General features: G+C 38.8%; 1 protein-coding gene across 28 annotated transcripts in view; it reads right to left on the reverse strand.

Moving 5' to 3' along the window:
- Positions 1-14,955, reverse strand: part of LOC138675454 (protocadherin gamma-A4-like) — a 732,953-nt gene that overhangs the window by 213,611 nt on the left and 504,387 nt on the right. Inside the window, exon 1 of one of the 28 annotated variants that reach the window (XM_069763651.1) lies at positions 9,493-12,104. The exons of 26 other annotated variants lie outside the window; for them this stretch is intronic. In XM_069763651.1, coding sequence (XP_069619752.1) covers positions 9,493-11,934 — 2,442 coding nt within the window. In that variant the 5' untranslated portion in view covers positions 11,935-12,104. Of the gene's footprint in view, positions 1-2,345; positions 4,951-9,492; positions 12,105-14,955 lie in introns of those variants that run through there. One more of the 28 variants, XM_069763647.1, reaches the window with a different exon arrangement.

Below are 14,955 nucleotides of genomic sequence, written 5' to 3' on the forward strand. Positions count from 1 at the left end.
GGAAAAAAGAAAAGCATAGTCAAGTGATAGTTCCATGTCAGAGTATCAGAAAGGTAGCGGATCAAGATAAAGGGGTTATTCAAATGGATGGTCAAAGGTATATCCAAGGTCAGCAATAAAGATCAAAAGATAATTCAGAGCACAGAGTAAACAAATATACATACACAACACTTGAGCAACGCTACACTCATCAATGATCAATACCTGAGCGGTCACATAAGGACAACTCAAACTTACCATATTTATTGGATGGTATGTCAATCCAAATTTTGCCCCAGATTCAGGAAAATCTAGATACCCATCTATACAAAACCTTCTAATATTCTACCATTGATGGAAATTTATTCTAAAATATCTACTGTATTTAGGAAATAATTTCTACATTTCTGATGCAGGCGGCCGTAATCAGTTTTACCTGCCCATAAATTGTAGACTCAAAACCCGGAAGAGACATGTTTGCTCATTTAACTGTAGGTTGACATCCCGAGAGTGGCATGTACAGTAGGAAAGAGTCCCATCAGAGGGAGCTCATATTGCCGTGGTTGGTGGGCATACATGAATTGGCCAATTTATGCGCTAAGAACCTTCATTTTTGTAAGTACATCATTTTTGAGTATTAAAATCTAGATTCAATGTTATTAAAGTGTTTTCATATGACCTAAATTTATGCATAGTGCTGCTGTGCCTTCTTTTTCTATATTTCTGATGATACAAGTAGATTTTCCTTTTATAGAACGTTCCTCATAAAACAATAAACAATTAATAATATCCTACCATATTAAATATCTCTAAATATCTCATATTACAAAAAAGAGACACTTATAACTAATGACCATGAAAAATGAGCAGATATTGCTTTAAAATTCGGAAATAAAAATGACACAATGCAAAAGCAATAGATCATCAATCGCATAAGGCTGTGCTCAGGCAACAGTATGCAAAATAATTTCTATTTCATTATGAAAATAACAGACAATTTGCTAACAAGTCAAATACAATTTGTTATAACACAACTGTAAATGATCTATGAAAAATGCCTGGTATTCAAATAGCAAACCATTTGTGATCCATTTTTTGCTCACCAATTAACTACTCACATGTAAATATGATATAAAAGACAGATTAAAGCAGTGCACGGTGTGTGTTCTTTTACATCTCCACCATGTCCACTTGTAAATACAATCATGTGTACTGACACCCTGACATGGATTAGTCTGTGCTGTCCGCATGCTTCTCATTCTACATAAGGTACCGTCACACATAACGATATCGTTAACGATATCGTTGCTTTTTGTGATGTAGCAACGATATCGTTAACTAAATCGTTATGTGTGACAGCGATCAACGATCAGGCCCCTGCTGGGAGATCGTTGGTCGCTGGGGAATGATCAGGACTGTATTTTGTCGCTGAATCACCCGCTGACATTGCTGAATCGGCGTGTGTGATGCCGATTCAGCGATGTCTTCACTGGTAACCAGGGTAAACATCGGGTTACTAAGTGCAGGGCCGCGCTTAGTAACCCAATGTTTACCCTTGTTACCATTGTAAAAGTAAAAAAAAACACTACATACTTACATTCCTATCACGTCCTTCAGCGTCAGCTTCCCTGCATCCCCCGTGTCAGCGCCGGCCGCCCGTAAGGCAGAGCACAGCGGTGATGTCACCGCTCTGCTTTCCGGCCAGCCCTTACACAGTGCAGGGAAGCTGACGCTGGGGGACGCGACAGGAATGTGAATATGTACTGTTTTTTTTTTACTTTTACAATGGTAACCAGGGTAAACATCGGGTTACTAAGCGCAGCAATGCGCTTAGTAACCCGATGTTTACCCTGGTTACCCGGGGACTTCGGCATCGTTGGTCGCTGGAGAGCTGTCTGTGTGACAGCTCTCCAGCGACCACACAACGACTTACCAACGATCACGGCCAGGTCGTATCGCTGGTCGTGATCGTTGGTAAATCGTTAAGTGTAACGGTACCTTTACAGACAGAACAAACATGTTTAATATTTTTTTACTGAACAAATCCTAAATCCTATACACTGGTTCAAAGACATACTTAAGATGAGCAAACAGCAATCATATACTATTTCTTGTACTACTGGTCTTCCTTGTAGAAGCCATTAGGCGCACACACAAGAAGCAAGACCTGGATACAACTACTATCTTTGAACCCTGAAAGTTATGCAAAAGACAAAGGCTAAAGATTTTTATAAGACAAGTTATAATTTTCAAATTCATACAAAATAATTAGGCAAATATAAATCATATATTGTACTTTCACTTACATTTAAGGTTTAACTTTAGATCTATTTACTATCTCAATATATAAAAGTATTAGGACTTACAATGTTTGGCTCATTCAAGGACATGCTTTCATTTGAGACTTCTTGATATAAGTCCTTTAATTGAGGATAATTTATAGGCTGCACAATACTAAAATCTTGATGATTCGTGATAGGGGGTATATTAGTTTGGTAACTCTCCCCCTGGGATCCTGGAGGAACCATCCTGACCTCCATGTAGTTTAAGGTCCCATCTGTGTTCAGGTACAGAGCCGGCTGATACTGATCTGTGTAGGATTTGGATTGGGATCCACCAAGAATGCAGCAACTACTGCTGTAATCATAACTGTCCTTCCTCAGACATTTCACCAATAATATCATGAAGGTGACAAGTGACACTAAGCTGATGGCCACTAGGGAGATGATTAGATACAAAGTCATATCTGATGGGGGTTTGGAATTGGTCAGGAAGTCTCCAGATTTTGGTCTTTCCACTATAACCACATCTGCTATACTGACAAGTACAGTCACTGTGGTGGATAATGGAGGCGTCCCCTGATCACTGATAGAAATGACAAGTTGTTGCTCCATGTTCTCGGTCTCCTGTAATCCTCTTACAGTTCTCACCTCCCCTGTGAGTTTAGACACTTGAAATGAGGAATAACTGATGGGGTCAAGGAGAGTAAACACCAACCAGGCATTGTGACCAGAGTCCAGATCCACTGCCGAAAGTTTTGTCACCAGATATCCACCACTTGCAGACTTGGGAATCCTCTCATGGACAATGAGGTCCTCAGAGTGCTCTGGATACAGCAGAGAGGGGGGATTGTCATTTGTATCCAGAATGAAGATAAAGACGGGGACAGTAGAAGACAACTGTGGAGAGCCTGAGTCTTCTACCTTTATGGAGATTTGTAAAACCTGGATCTGCTCATAATCAAAGGATCGCTGAGCGTATATATTCCCATCATTAGAATGAATGTACACAAAGGAGGAGACAGAGGAGCCGTCAATCTGACTCTCAACTATGGAGTAAACCAGATCAGAATTAACCCCCTCATCTAGGTCAGTAGCAGATACTGTACATAGGAGAGTCCCGGGGTCACTGTTCTCCTTAATGAAAGCATTATAAGTAGATTGTGTGAACCCTGGAGCATTATCATTAATATCTGACACCCCCAGGGTGACGCTTGTTTTACTGTATAGAGGAGGAGACCCTAAATCAGAGGCTGTCAGCTCTATAGTGTATTGGGGGGTTTCCTCTCTATTCAGATTCCCATCTATTACCAATGCATAGCGATTTTTAAGATAGCTAACTTTAAAAGGCACATTTGGTGATAGGTTTATTTTAATTTCCCCATTTCTCCCAGAATCTTTGTCTATTGCATTAATGAATCCAACAACATCCCCAAATCGAGCATTTTCTGGAATTTCATTAGCCACTGAGGTAAAAGTAATTTCTGGCCGATTGTCATTTACATCATTTATTTCCACTTGAACCATGCAATTACCCTGTAAATTGGGAAATCCTTTGTCGATGGCTTTGATAGATAATTCGTAAAAGCTTTGCTCCTCAAAATCTACAAGTCCTTTAATAAAAATCTCCCCATTTTGCTCATTTAGAGAAAATATTTTCTGAGCAGATTCGGATGTATGATCGTCTAAAGTAAATTGAATTTCTCCATTTGCTCCGTCATCCTGATCTGTAGCATTTAATGTTAATATCACAGTATTCAGAGGCAGATTTTCCCTAATGCTGATTTTATAAACTGACTGATTAAAGATTGGAGGATTATCATTAATATCTAATACAACGATTGTTATTCTGCAGGTCCCTGATCTGGCCGGTTCTCCTCCATCAATAGCTGTGAGAATGAGGTGATGTTCTTGTTTTTCTTCTCTGTCTAAAACCTTTTCTAATATCAGCTGAGGGATGAGCGTTCCATCCTTACGATTCTTCACAGACAATGAGAAATAAGGATTTGTATTCAGTGTATACTGACTGACACCATTCACACCAACATCTGAATCCTTGGCAATCAATAAAGCAAATTGAGCACCAGGAGATGCTACTAATTCCGTTATCTTAATAATGCGATCATCAGATGAGAATGTTGGGGAATTATCATTAATATCGAGAATCTCTATTTCTAGAGTAAAAAGCTCCACAGGATTCTCAGCCACAACCTCTATCTGCAGTAAACAGCTGGGACTAGATCCACACAGGCTCTCCCTATCAATCCTGTCCTTCACAACCAGCCCTCCATTTGCCTGATTTACACTGAAATATCTTTGGTATTTCTCAGATCTCAGATGTATCCTGCGCTGAGAGAGCTCTGCACGTTTTATCCCCAGATCCTGAGCTACATTTCCTACCAGTGTCCCCGGCTCAGACTCCTCAACAATAGAATAACGAAGCTGCCCAGAGACCCAGCCCCAGCTACACAGGAGAAAGGAGCAGACTACTTGCCATTTCCAGCACTGACAAAAGCCTCTGATGTCCATATCTTAAATGATTGTCTTGATATTTGATGTCATGTAGATTCTGTGTAATCCAAGCTGCATGAGGATTATTGTAAGAAATCACAGTTCCACCCCAAAAGAAATCAGTAAATCCAAGGAAAAAATACATCCGCAGAGCTCTCATCAGAGCAGCAGCTCTTCTTTGTGTGAGAGACGATGGGAGGGTGAATCACTGAGCCAGGGGGAGGAGAGCGCACCGCTGACATGAGCACATTCTCTGGTATAGACTGAATATTCTACTGGATGACAAGTCTACCCTCTAGTGGTCAGTGTTTAGAAATACAGAAACTTAGAGAAAAAATAAATATTTGAGGAACAGAGTTAGAAACTAGCAATATATTTCATCACTATATAAGTTAAACTACAAATTACATTAACTAAAATGTATGGATAGATATTATTGACACTCAGTAATTTTTAACAACAGTTATGTTTGATTATTAAAACAAAGACAATTTTATCAGTAGAATATTGGAGAAAACAGATAGCTAGATAGCTAAACTGATCAATTGAAGGATTTAAATAAGTTTCAAAAAGAAGCACTGATTATTTACCCTTGTTCAATGCAAAATTTTAGCTCACATCTGATACAGAACTGTTTTTCTCATACACAAACTGATTTGCCTTCATTTATAAATTTACAGTTCCTCTTGAAAGCATCTGGTAACATTCAAAATACTAATATTCATAAAATCTTAATTGCTGTCTTAATTGCAAGTACTTTGTTTTTATATACAGGCAACCATTGTACAAGGTCTATGAATCTACTTTGCAAATTGTTAAAAACAATTATTATGAAAGAAATGTTGAAGGGATTGAGTAATCTAATTTTTTATACTACTTAAAACTATCTTTTAGAAATATTCTTTTGTGTCTTATTTGTTTTTTTTTCTGATTGCAGAATTTTGTTTTACATTTATATCAAGAATATGGCTCCAATCGTCTTCCCTGAGATGTTGTTTTAAAACTCAGAACTGCTAAACATGTTAGGAGTCGAGTTTCCTCTGCTGCACAGGGGGAATCTCGATCCGTGTCTGCTGCAGTCTCCCATTCTGCATCGGCCGCAGTGGAGCTTGCTCAGCGGAGACGACGGTCCCAGCGTCTCGCTGGGACTGATACTGTGCAAAGGGTTACTGCTGCCTTTTCTGGCTCTCCTGTTGTACCCTGCACTGATCTGCGGTGAGCAGGCTTTTCTGGGACTAAGTCCTGCTTTGCACACACTGAGCATGCCCAGGGCAAGATCTCTCAGTGGAGATCAAGGGTCACATGCTCAGATACTGCAGCAACTTCCATTGGTCCTTCTTGGAAGGTCCTGTAGGTGCTAGGACTAAGTCCTGCCTTGCACACACTGAGCATGCCCAGGGTAAGATCTCTCAGTGGAGATCAAGGGTCACATGCTCAGATACTGCAGCAACTTCCATTGGTCCTTCTTGGAAGGTCCTGTAGGTGCTAGGACTAAGTCCTGCTTTGCACACACTGAGCATGCCCAGGGCAAGATCTCTCAGTGGAGATCTAGGGTCACATGCCCAGTACTGCAGCAACTTCCATTGGTCCTTCTAGGAAGGTCCTGTACGTGCTGCAACTATTTAAGGCTCGCGTGGCCGCACGGCCATGCGCTACCTTCCTATGTTATGTGCTTTGCACCAGTGTGGTCATGTGTTTGTATGTGTTCAGGGACCCGGCTGAAATAAGCCCCTAGAATGCTGGCACCTTCGGCGAGGAGATTGTGTTTGTGTGTATTCAGGGACCTGGCTGAAAAAAGCCCCTAGAATGCTGGCATCTCCGGCGAGGAGTTTTGTGTGCATGCATGACCACTGACTGCTCTCGTTTGGGTAGTTAGCCTGTGCCTCTGTGACAGTCTAACAGGGCACAGAGCTTTGCTTTCTTGGCTGCTCTGTGAAGCTAACAGAGCTGGTTCTTACCGCCATATAGTGCCTCCATTTACATAGCAGCAGGTTCTTTCCTGCACGGTGGATCCCGGGTTGCAAATGCACCAATCCCATCTAATAAATATATTTGGTGCGTTCCGCCAACCCTAACAACATGGACATGTAAAAACCATATCTGGTGATGAATTGTAGACTTATAGGATAGAATGGGGAGCATGCTCTCTCACTTAGGAGAGGTTAGTGTCCAAGAAGGGAGAAAAATTGAGTAGCAATCATCACCTGTTGTCTAGAGGTTGTATTATTCATTGCAATTCTACCTGTGATGATGATATTACAGTCGAGAAATTGATTTGTACAATAGGAGCAATCTCTAAGCTAATAAAACAAGACTTGCAAGAAGTAACACTTTATTTGACTATTTGACTTCTATTTGGCATTTCTAGTTGATATTTTTTTCTGTTAGCTTAATTTCTGTCAACTTTAACAAATCCTCTTGGGAGTTTTGGATACCAGATGCAGTGATATCTCCCATAAATTTCACATGTATAGAAAACAGAAAATCTTGCTGCACTAACTCTTTGTCGCTTACCTTCAGAAGCAGAATGGAATACATTATACAGCAGTACTAAGCAGTGTAGCTTTGAATCCAGCATAGGGATGTAAAACTCTCTCCCTCTCTCTCTCTATACAGTATATAATTTAGTGATGGTTACTAACTCAAGAGGTGGGGGGATAAGTTTCAAAAATGGAAACAATAAACTACAAAGTTGTATATCTTTGTTTATGCCATTAAAAATAGATGAACTTGGGGAGCACTGATACATTCATGTGAATGTATGTATGCTGCCATTTTTTTACCGAACAGCCCACAGTCCCACTAAATATGTCCTATTCTGATTTTCAACATAGGATGAGTATAGGGCATCCTATATATGATGTGGAATAATTTGTTTTTCCACATTATGTCAGGATTTAAAATGGGCCACATGATTTGTTCTGTCCTGATCTGTAGTGCTTCATATCATTGATATCCCTCTATCGCTGTAATCAACTATTAGGCCAGTAGACATACGCTTACGTACCAAGACATTAGATCTATTTTTTTAATTAAACTAGGCTCGTAAAGACCATTTCATTTCTTGCATTTTGCTCTCATGACTAAAAATAGACAATACAGAAATGTACTGTTATTACAGGAATTTTATTGAATTGTAGTTTTAATTTCTATTTATAAAATCTGTAGAGTAACTCTGCATTCTATCTATTATTTGTTAAAGCAGTAAGGTACAACTAAGAAAGACCCATAGAAGCAGGCATGAACTATCCCATAGCAGAACAGTAGGATCCTCTGATGGGCCCTTGTACAAGCGTGGGCCCCCACCCCCTTATATGAACAGTACTGGGCACAATACACTTGCATCACTATATACAGACAAAGGCAGCATCTTATTCAATCAACAATGTACCCATTTCATTGTTATATACATTTGTGATTGAGGATTATGATACATTTGTATGTAGCTGAAAAGTGGGGTCCTGGAGAGTTGGTTACTGGTGGGCACTTGGCACCCCAGTCCGACACTGTGTAGAAGGCACAGTTGATGTTTTGTGATGACTTTATCATTACCTGCATGGATACATTGTCAGCAGGCAGAGATTATACATGACCGCAATTAGATAACACCAAAGTTCTTCACCATTCTAGCTTCAAATTTACACAAGTGTATTGATAAATAGAAAGCTCTTATTCAGATAAAAAGGGGAAAACTTATACTATGTAATATTTAATTTACATGCTGGAAATAAAACTGAAATAAAAAGCAGAAAGCCATAAAACACATAATGATTTTTCCCTATATCCTTATATGCCCAAGATTCTTGGTGTTTCCCATATCTGACCATCATTGTTGGGTATGTATTAGAAAATATCAATACAGTTAATATTTGCTATGGTTCTGATGATGCAGCTATATTTTATCATATTAGAAATGTCCTCATTAAGGAATATACAATCATTACTTAAATAAAACATAAAAATATACTAAGTCAAAATAAAAGAGCCTAAAAAAGCCACATGTTACCTCTGTCCATAATAATGTAGCAGATTTAAAATACAAAATTAGAAAACAAGAATAACGCCTTGCCTATAATGGACCACACAAACACTTTGAATAAGTGCTCCCATTATAATTTGTATTGGCTAAACTTGTTTAAATGTGTATGAAGTGTAGTGTTGGTACATCAATGTTCTCACCGATCGCCGTATTCCTAAGGTTCCAGCGCAACTCATGTCCCCTTCTCACTCATGTGATTGTGTTTGATTTGGAAGACGCTATTACATTGTAAGCTTAGAGAGCATCATACTGACGAAGTATAGAATGAGGTCATAAAAGTGACTTCCCTCTCACACATAAACCCCAGTGTGAGCCAGAAGTCAGAATTGCAGTCATCGGAAAGGTAATGGAATCTCGTTAAGCATTAGTTGTGGAGAATAGAGCACCTACACTACAGTACAAATATATTTAAACAGGCATATGGACTCAAAAGATTAATGGAAGCGCTTCTTAAATCATAAATTATGTACTATTGTATGTACTGTTGGCCTCCTATATAACAGTCCATTGAGTACACTCAAGAAACAGGAACAGGATGCAACTACAATGTCTAGGTAAAAAAAAATGTATACAACTCACTAAGGCAAATCATTTCAATAATATATATTTTACACTACAACTAATATTACATAATAAACATCTAAACTAATTATAATTAACTTATACTATAAAATTAGAACTTACATTTCTTGAATCATTTGATGAATTCCCTTCAGTTGAGGCTTCTTGATATATATCTTTTAATTGAGGATAATTTAGAGGCTGCACAATATTGAAATCTTGATGTTCTGGGTCTGGAGGTAAAATAGTTTGGTAACTCTGCCCCTGAGATCCTGGGGGAACCATCCTGACCTCCATGTATTTTAAGGTCCCGTCTGTATTCAGGTACAGAGCCGGCTGATACTGATCTGTATAGGATTTGGATTGGGATCCACCAAGAATACAGCAACTACTGCTGTAATCATAACTGTCCTTCCTCAGACATTTTACCAATAATATCATGAAGGTGACAAGTGACACTAAGCTGATGGCCACTAGGGAGATGATTAGATACAGAGTCATATCTGATGGGGGTTTGGAATTGGTCAGGAAGTCTCCAGTTTTTGGTCTTTCCAATATAACCTCATCGGCTATACTGACAAGTACAGTCACTGTGGTGGATAATGGAGGAGTCCCCTGATCACTGATAGAAATGACAAGTTGTTGCTCCATGTTCTCAGTCTCATATAATCCTCTTACAGTTCTCACCTCTCCTGTGAGTTTAGACACTTGAAATGATGAATAATTGATGGGATCAATGAGAGTAAACACCAACCAGGCATTGTGACCAGAGTCTAGATCCACTGCAGACAGTTTTGTCACCAGATATCCAGCACTTGTAGACTTGGGAATCCTCTCATGGACAATGAGGTCCTCAGAGTGCTCTGGATACAGCAGAGAGGGGGGATTGTCATTTGTATCCAGAATGAAGATAAAGACGGGGACAGTGGAAGATAACTGTGGAGATCCTGAGTCTTCTACCTTTATGGTGATTTGTAATACCTGGATCTGCTCATAGTCAAAGGATCGCTGAGCATATATATTCCCATCATTAGAATGAATGTACACAAAGGAGGAGACAGAGGAGCCGTCAATCTGACTCTCAACTATGGAGTAAACCAGATCAGAATTAACCCCCTCATCCAGGTCAGTAGCAGATACTGTACATAGGAGAGTCCCGGGGTCACTGTTCTCCTTAATGAAAGCATTATAAGAAGACTGTGTGAACACTGGAGCATTATCATTAATATCTGACACCTCAATGGTGACCCTTGTTTTACGGTAGAGGGGAGGAGACCCTAAATCAGAGGCTGTCAGCTCTATAGTGTATTGGGAGGTTTCCTCTCTATCCAGACTCCCATCAGTGACCAATGCATAACGATTTTTCAGATATTTAATTTTAAAAGGCACATTTGGTGATAAATCTAATTTTATTTCTCCATTTTTCCCAGAATCTTTGTCTCTCACATGAAAATATCCTACAACATCCCCGAGCTGAGCATTTTCTGGAATATCATTAGTCACTGATGTAAAGGTAATGTCTGGCCGATTGTCATTTACATCTTTTATTTCCACTTGTACTATACAGTTACCTTGTAAACTGGGAAATCCTTTGTCGATGGCTTTGATAGACAATTCATAAAAGCTTTGTTCTTCAAAATCCACATGTGCATTGATAGAAATCTCCCCATTTTGCTCATTTAAAGAAAATATTTCCAGAGCAGATTCAGATGTGTGATCATCGAAGGAGAACTGAATTTCACCATTTGCTCCATCATCCTGATCTGTCGCATTTAATGTTAATATCACAGTATTCAGAGGCAGATTTTCCCTAATGCTGATTTTATAAACTGACTGATTAAAGACTGGAGGATTATCATTAATATCTAATACAACGATTGTTATTCTGCAGGTCCCTGATCTGGCCGGTTCTCCTCCATCAATAGCTGTGAGAATGAGGTGATGTTCTTGTTTTTCTTCTCTGTCTAAAACCTTTTCTAGTATCAGCTGAGGGATGAGCGTTCCATCCTTACGATTCTTCACAGACAAAGAGAAATAAGGATTTGTATTCAGTGTATACTGACTGACACCATTCACACCGACATCTAAATCCTTTGCAATCTCTAAAGCAAATTGAGCACCAGGACTTGCAAATATTTCTGAGATGTTAATAATGCGATCATTAGATAAAAATGAGGGAGAATTATCATTAATATCCAGAATCTCTATTTCTAGAGTAAAAATCTCCACAGGATTCTCAGCCACAACCTCTATCTGCAGTAAACAGCTGGGACTAGATCCACACAGGCTCTCCCTATCAATCCTGTCCTTCACAACCAGCCCTCCATTTGCCTGATTTACACTGAAATATCTTTGGTATTTCTCAGATCTCAGATGAATCCTGCGCTGAGAGAGCTCTGCACGTTTTATCCCCAGATCCTGAGCTACATTTCCTACCAATGTCCCCGGCTCAGACTCCTCAACAATAGAATAACGAAGCTGCCCAGAGACCCAGCCCCAGCTACACAGGAGAAAGGAGCAGACTACTTGCCATTTCCAGCACTGACAAAAGCCTCTGATGTCCATATCTTAAATGATTCTTTTGATATTTGATGTCATGTAGATCCTGTGTAATCCAAGCTGCATGAGGATGATGAATTTATCCGTCCATATTCCCAAAAAGATAATCCATCTGAAGAAAAGAAAGATCCACACGGCTCTCATCAGGGCTGCAGCTCTTCTTTGTGTGAGAGACGATGGGAGGGTGAATCACTGAGCCAGGGGGAGGAGAGCGCACAGCTGACATGGCACATTGTCTGGTATAGACTGAGTAATCTACTGGATGACAAGTCTACCCTCTAGTGGCCAATGGTTAGAAATACAGCAAATAAGTAGAACGTAAAATTATTTGCAGCAAAAAGTGAAATCTATCTTTTTTTTTAGTATTAAATGTTTTGTACTCCAAATTAGCGTCACTAAAATTTATAGTGATTTTTATCAGCTATTGAAATTTATCGTTTTTTTTATTCTAGTGTAATTGGAACTTTAGTATGCATCAATCCATTTGTTTATTTTGTTACTTTTTATGTTGTTTTTTTATTTAAAATGTGTAATTGAAAGCAGCAAAGGAGCTTAAAATAATATCTTCCATCCTGTAATCCTCCTAATCCTTGACACATCAAGTTACTCTGTGATTTCCATATAAGATTGTTATATTGAGTATTGCCATCATTTTAAAGAAATCTGGATCTTATTGATCTTATCCCTGCCTAAATTGCAAAGAATGGCTTTATCTTAAATATTAAAACCACATTTTGAAATGCACTGTTTCACATTTAATGTTCTTATTCCTTCATTGTCATTTTTTGCATTAATATCTACACTGTATCATGGCACTGCTTGTTTTCCATGATCTGCATGCTCCTTTGCTTTACAGCAGCCTTATAGCAAAAATTGTTTTTTGTTTTTTTTTGGCCTAACGACGTATGGGAGAGTGTTGTAGGTATTACCTGTGAGAGGTTACTGTGCAGGAAGAAGGAGAATATGTTCTGTCTCTGGTTTTGTAATAGATGTGTTGTCTTTTCATTTTCTTTACAAGACCGTGTGAGTGTCAGCATTTGAGGATGCTCAGTGGCCAGTGTAAAAGCAGTAATATTTTAGGAACTCTTTTTGACTTTGTAGCAACAATCAAAAGCAAAAAATATATCACCAAAAATTTAAAATAATATTAATAATAATAATAATAATAATAATTGGTTGAAATAATATATATTTTTCTACAGCTTTATTCTCTTTAAAGAATACTTCTGTCATAATAAAGCAAGAGGACAAAATAATTAGCAAGCAGATAACTGCTATTCTAAGGTAATACAAGGTTCATAGGAAATAACATTTTAATTCTTATCATTAATTATTTTGCTGCATAACTTGCATTGGCATTTTTAGCTAATGCCCCCTCTTACACACATCATTTTTGTTAGTCTTCTTTTAACTCTGCTTCAGATGGTTTGGAACCTATCTAAAGTGGTTTCTCAAAAACATTGAGCAGATAAAGAAAGGAGAAGATCCTACTCTCCAGTTTCTCTGTAGCAACTTCTCAAAAGCAGCAACATTATGGATAACACTACACAGCAGTACTAAGCAGTGTAACTATGAATCCAGCGCCTGAATAATATACAAATCTGTCTTGAAGCTGCAGCATCATCTTTGTGTCTTTTTAGTCCCTCCAACATCTCCTCCCTCCTCTTACCCCTCCTCTTACCTGTAAGCTTCCATGGGATGCAGCTTAGAACCTGACCTCTCTTTTGTAGAGACTACTTAAAAAAGGTTTTTCTCTACAATTTATTGAGAACCTGGAGAAAAGAAGCTGGAAAGGATAATAATTGTCTAAAAACTGAGGAATGAGGCATTTTTACCAAACAGTATAATTACAGTTTCTATCTTCACTTATATTAATTTACTCCTTAAATATAAAATCTTTGAGAAAAACAAAATAAATAATTTATGAAATGGTGTTACTACTCTGTATGATGTTTTGCCACATATTTTAGAGGGCATAAGTTGCTCTCCTGTTAGACAGGGTTCACATTATGTTTTAAAAGTCCGTTAGACAGACTGCGTTACACCATGGCATAAAACGATGTAGCGCAGTCTGTTAATGCTGCCATTAGGATCTATTTCAGGCGTGCGCTAGCGATGTGCCGTCATTAAGTGACGGACCCTGGGACGCGGGCTGCAGCATTTCTGGGTCCGTCACCGCAAGCGCAGATAGAGCATCTGCTAGCTCTATCTGCGCTAGCGATATGACATGTCGGCACTTGCGTTAACGCAGCCCTTTTAACGCATGTGTTGAACGGGCTGCTTTAGCGCAATGTGAACCTAGCTTTACTTGTTACATCCTTATCAGTAGTGGCCCTTAAAGGGAATCTGACAGCAGATCCATGTTGCTCAATCCACAGGCAACATGTATCAGGAACAGCTTTATAACAGGATAAAAAAGAGTAAAAAAATAGCCAATAAATTACAAAATAACCCAATTTATTGAAAAATATGTCACTAGCTTCCACATAAAAATAAAATTATCAAAAAGTATATAGTACATGGTTTACAATAAATTTTATTTTTATGTGGAAGGTAGTGACATATTTTTCAATAAATTGGGTTATTTTGTAATTTATTGGCTATTTTTTTGACTCTTTTTTTCTCCTGTTATAAAGCATTGGTTTTTTAAGTCGACATTCTTATGGATGTATATGGCATAATTTATAACTGATATTCATTTGTCTATATGTATCAGGCACAGGCTGTTTGATTTCAGCCATATATGTTTGACACTGAAATGCCGAGATGTTTCGGAGAAAATCATACTTTGAAAGCATATAGAGCTAGCATCTTCCCTATACAAACTCACTGTGATTGGGCATTCCCTCAGCCATTTCACCCCGGATCTCAGGCATCAGCCCATGCGATAAGTTGCCACATTATGGAGCCACCTGCATTCCCATACTGTCCTGGCACTGCTTTCAGCCTTCGTTCCAACACTGCTATAAGCCCGCTGCTCAGCTCTACTTCTGGCTCAGTAGGCACTGGATGGCTGGGTCCTGTACT

This window comes from Ranitomeya imitator, chromosome 4, assembly GCF_032444005.1.
Source record: "Ranitomeya imitator isolate aRanImi1 chromosome 4, aRanImi1.pri, whole genome shotgun sequence".
Taxonomy (NCBI): Eukaryota; Metazoa; Chordata; class Amphibia; order Anura; family Dendrobatidae; genus Ranitomeya; species Ranitomeya imitator.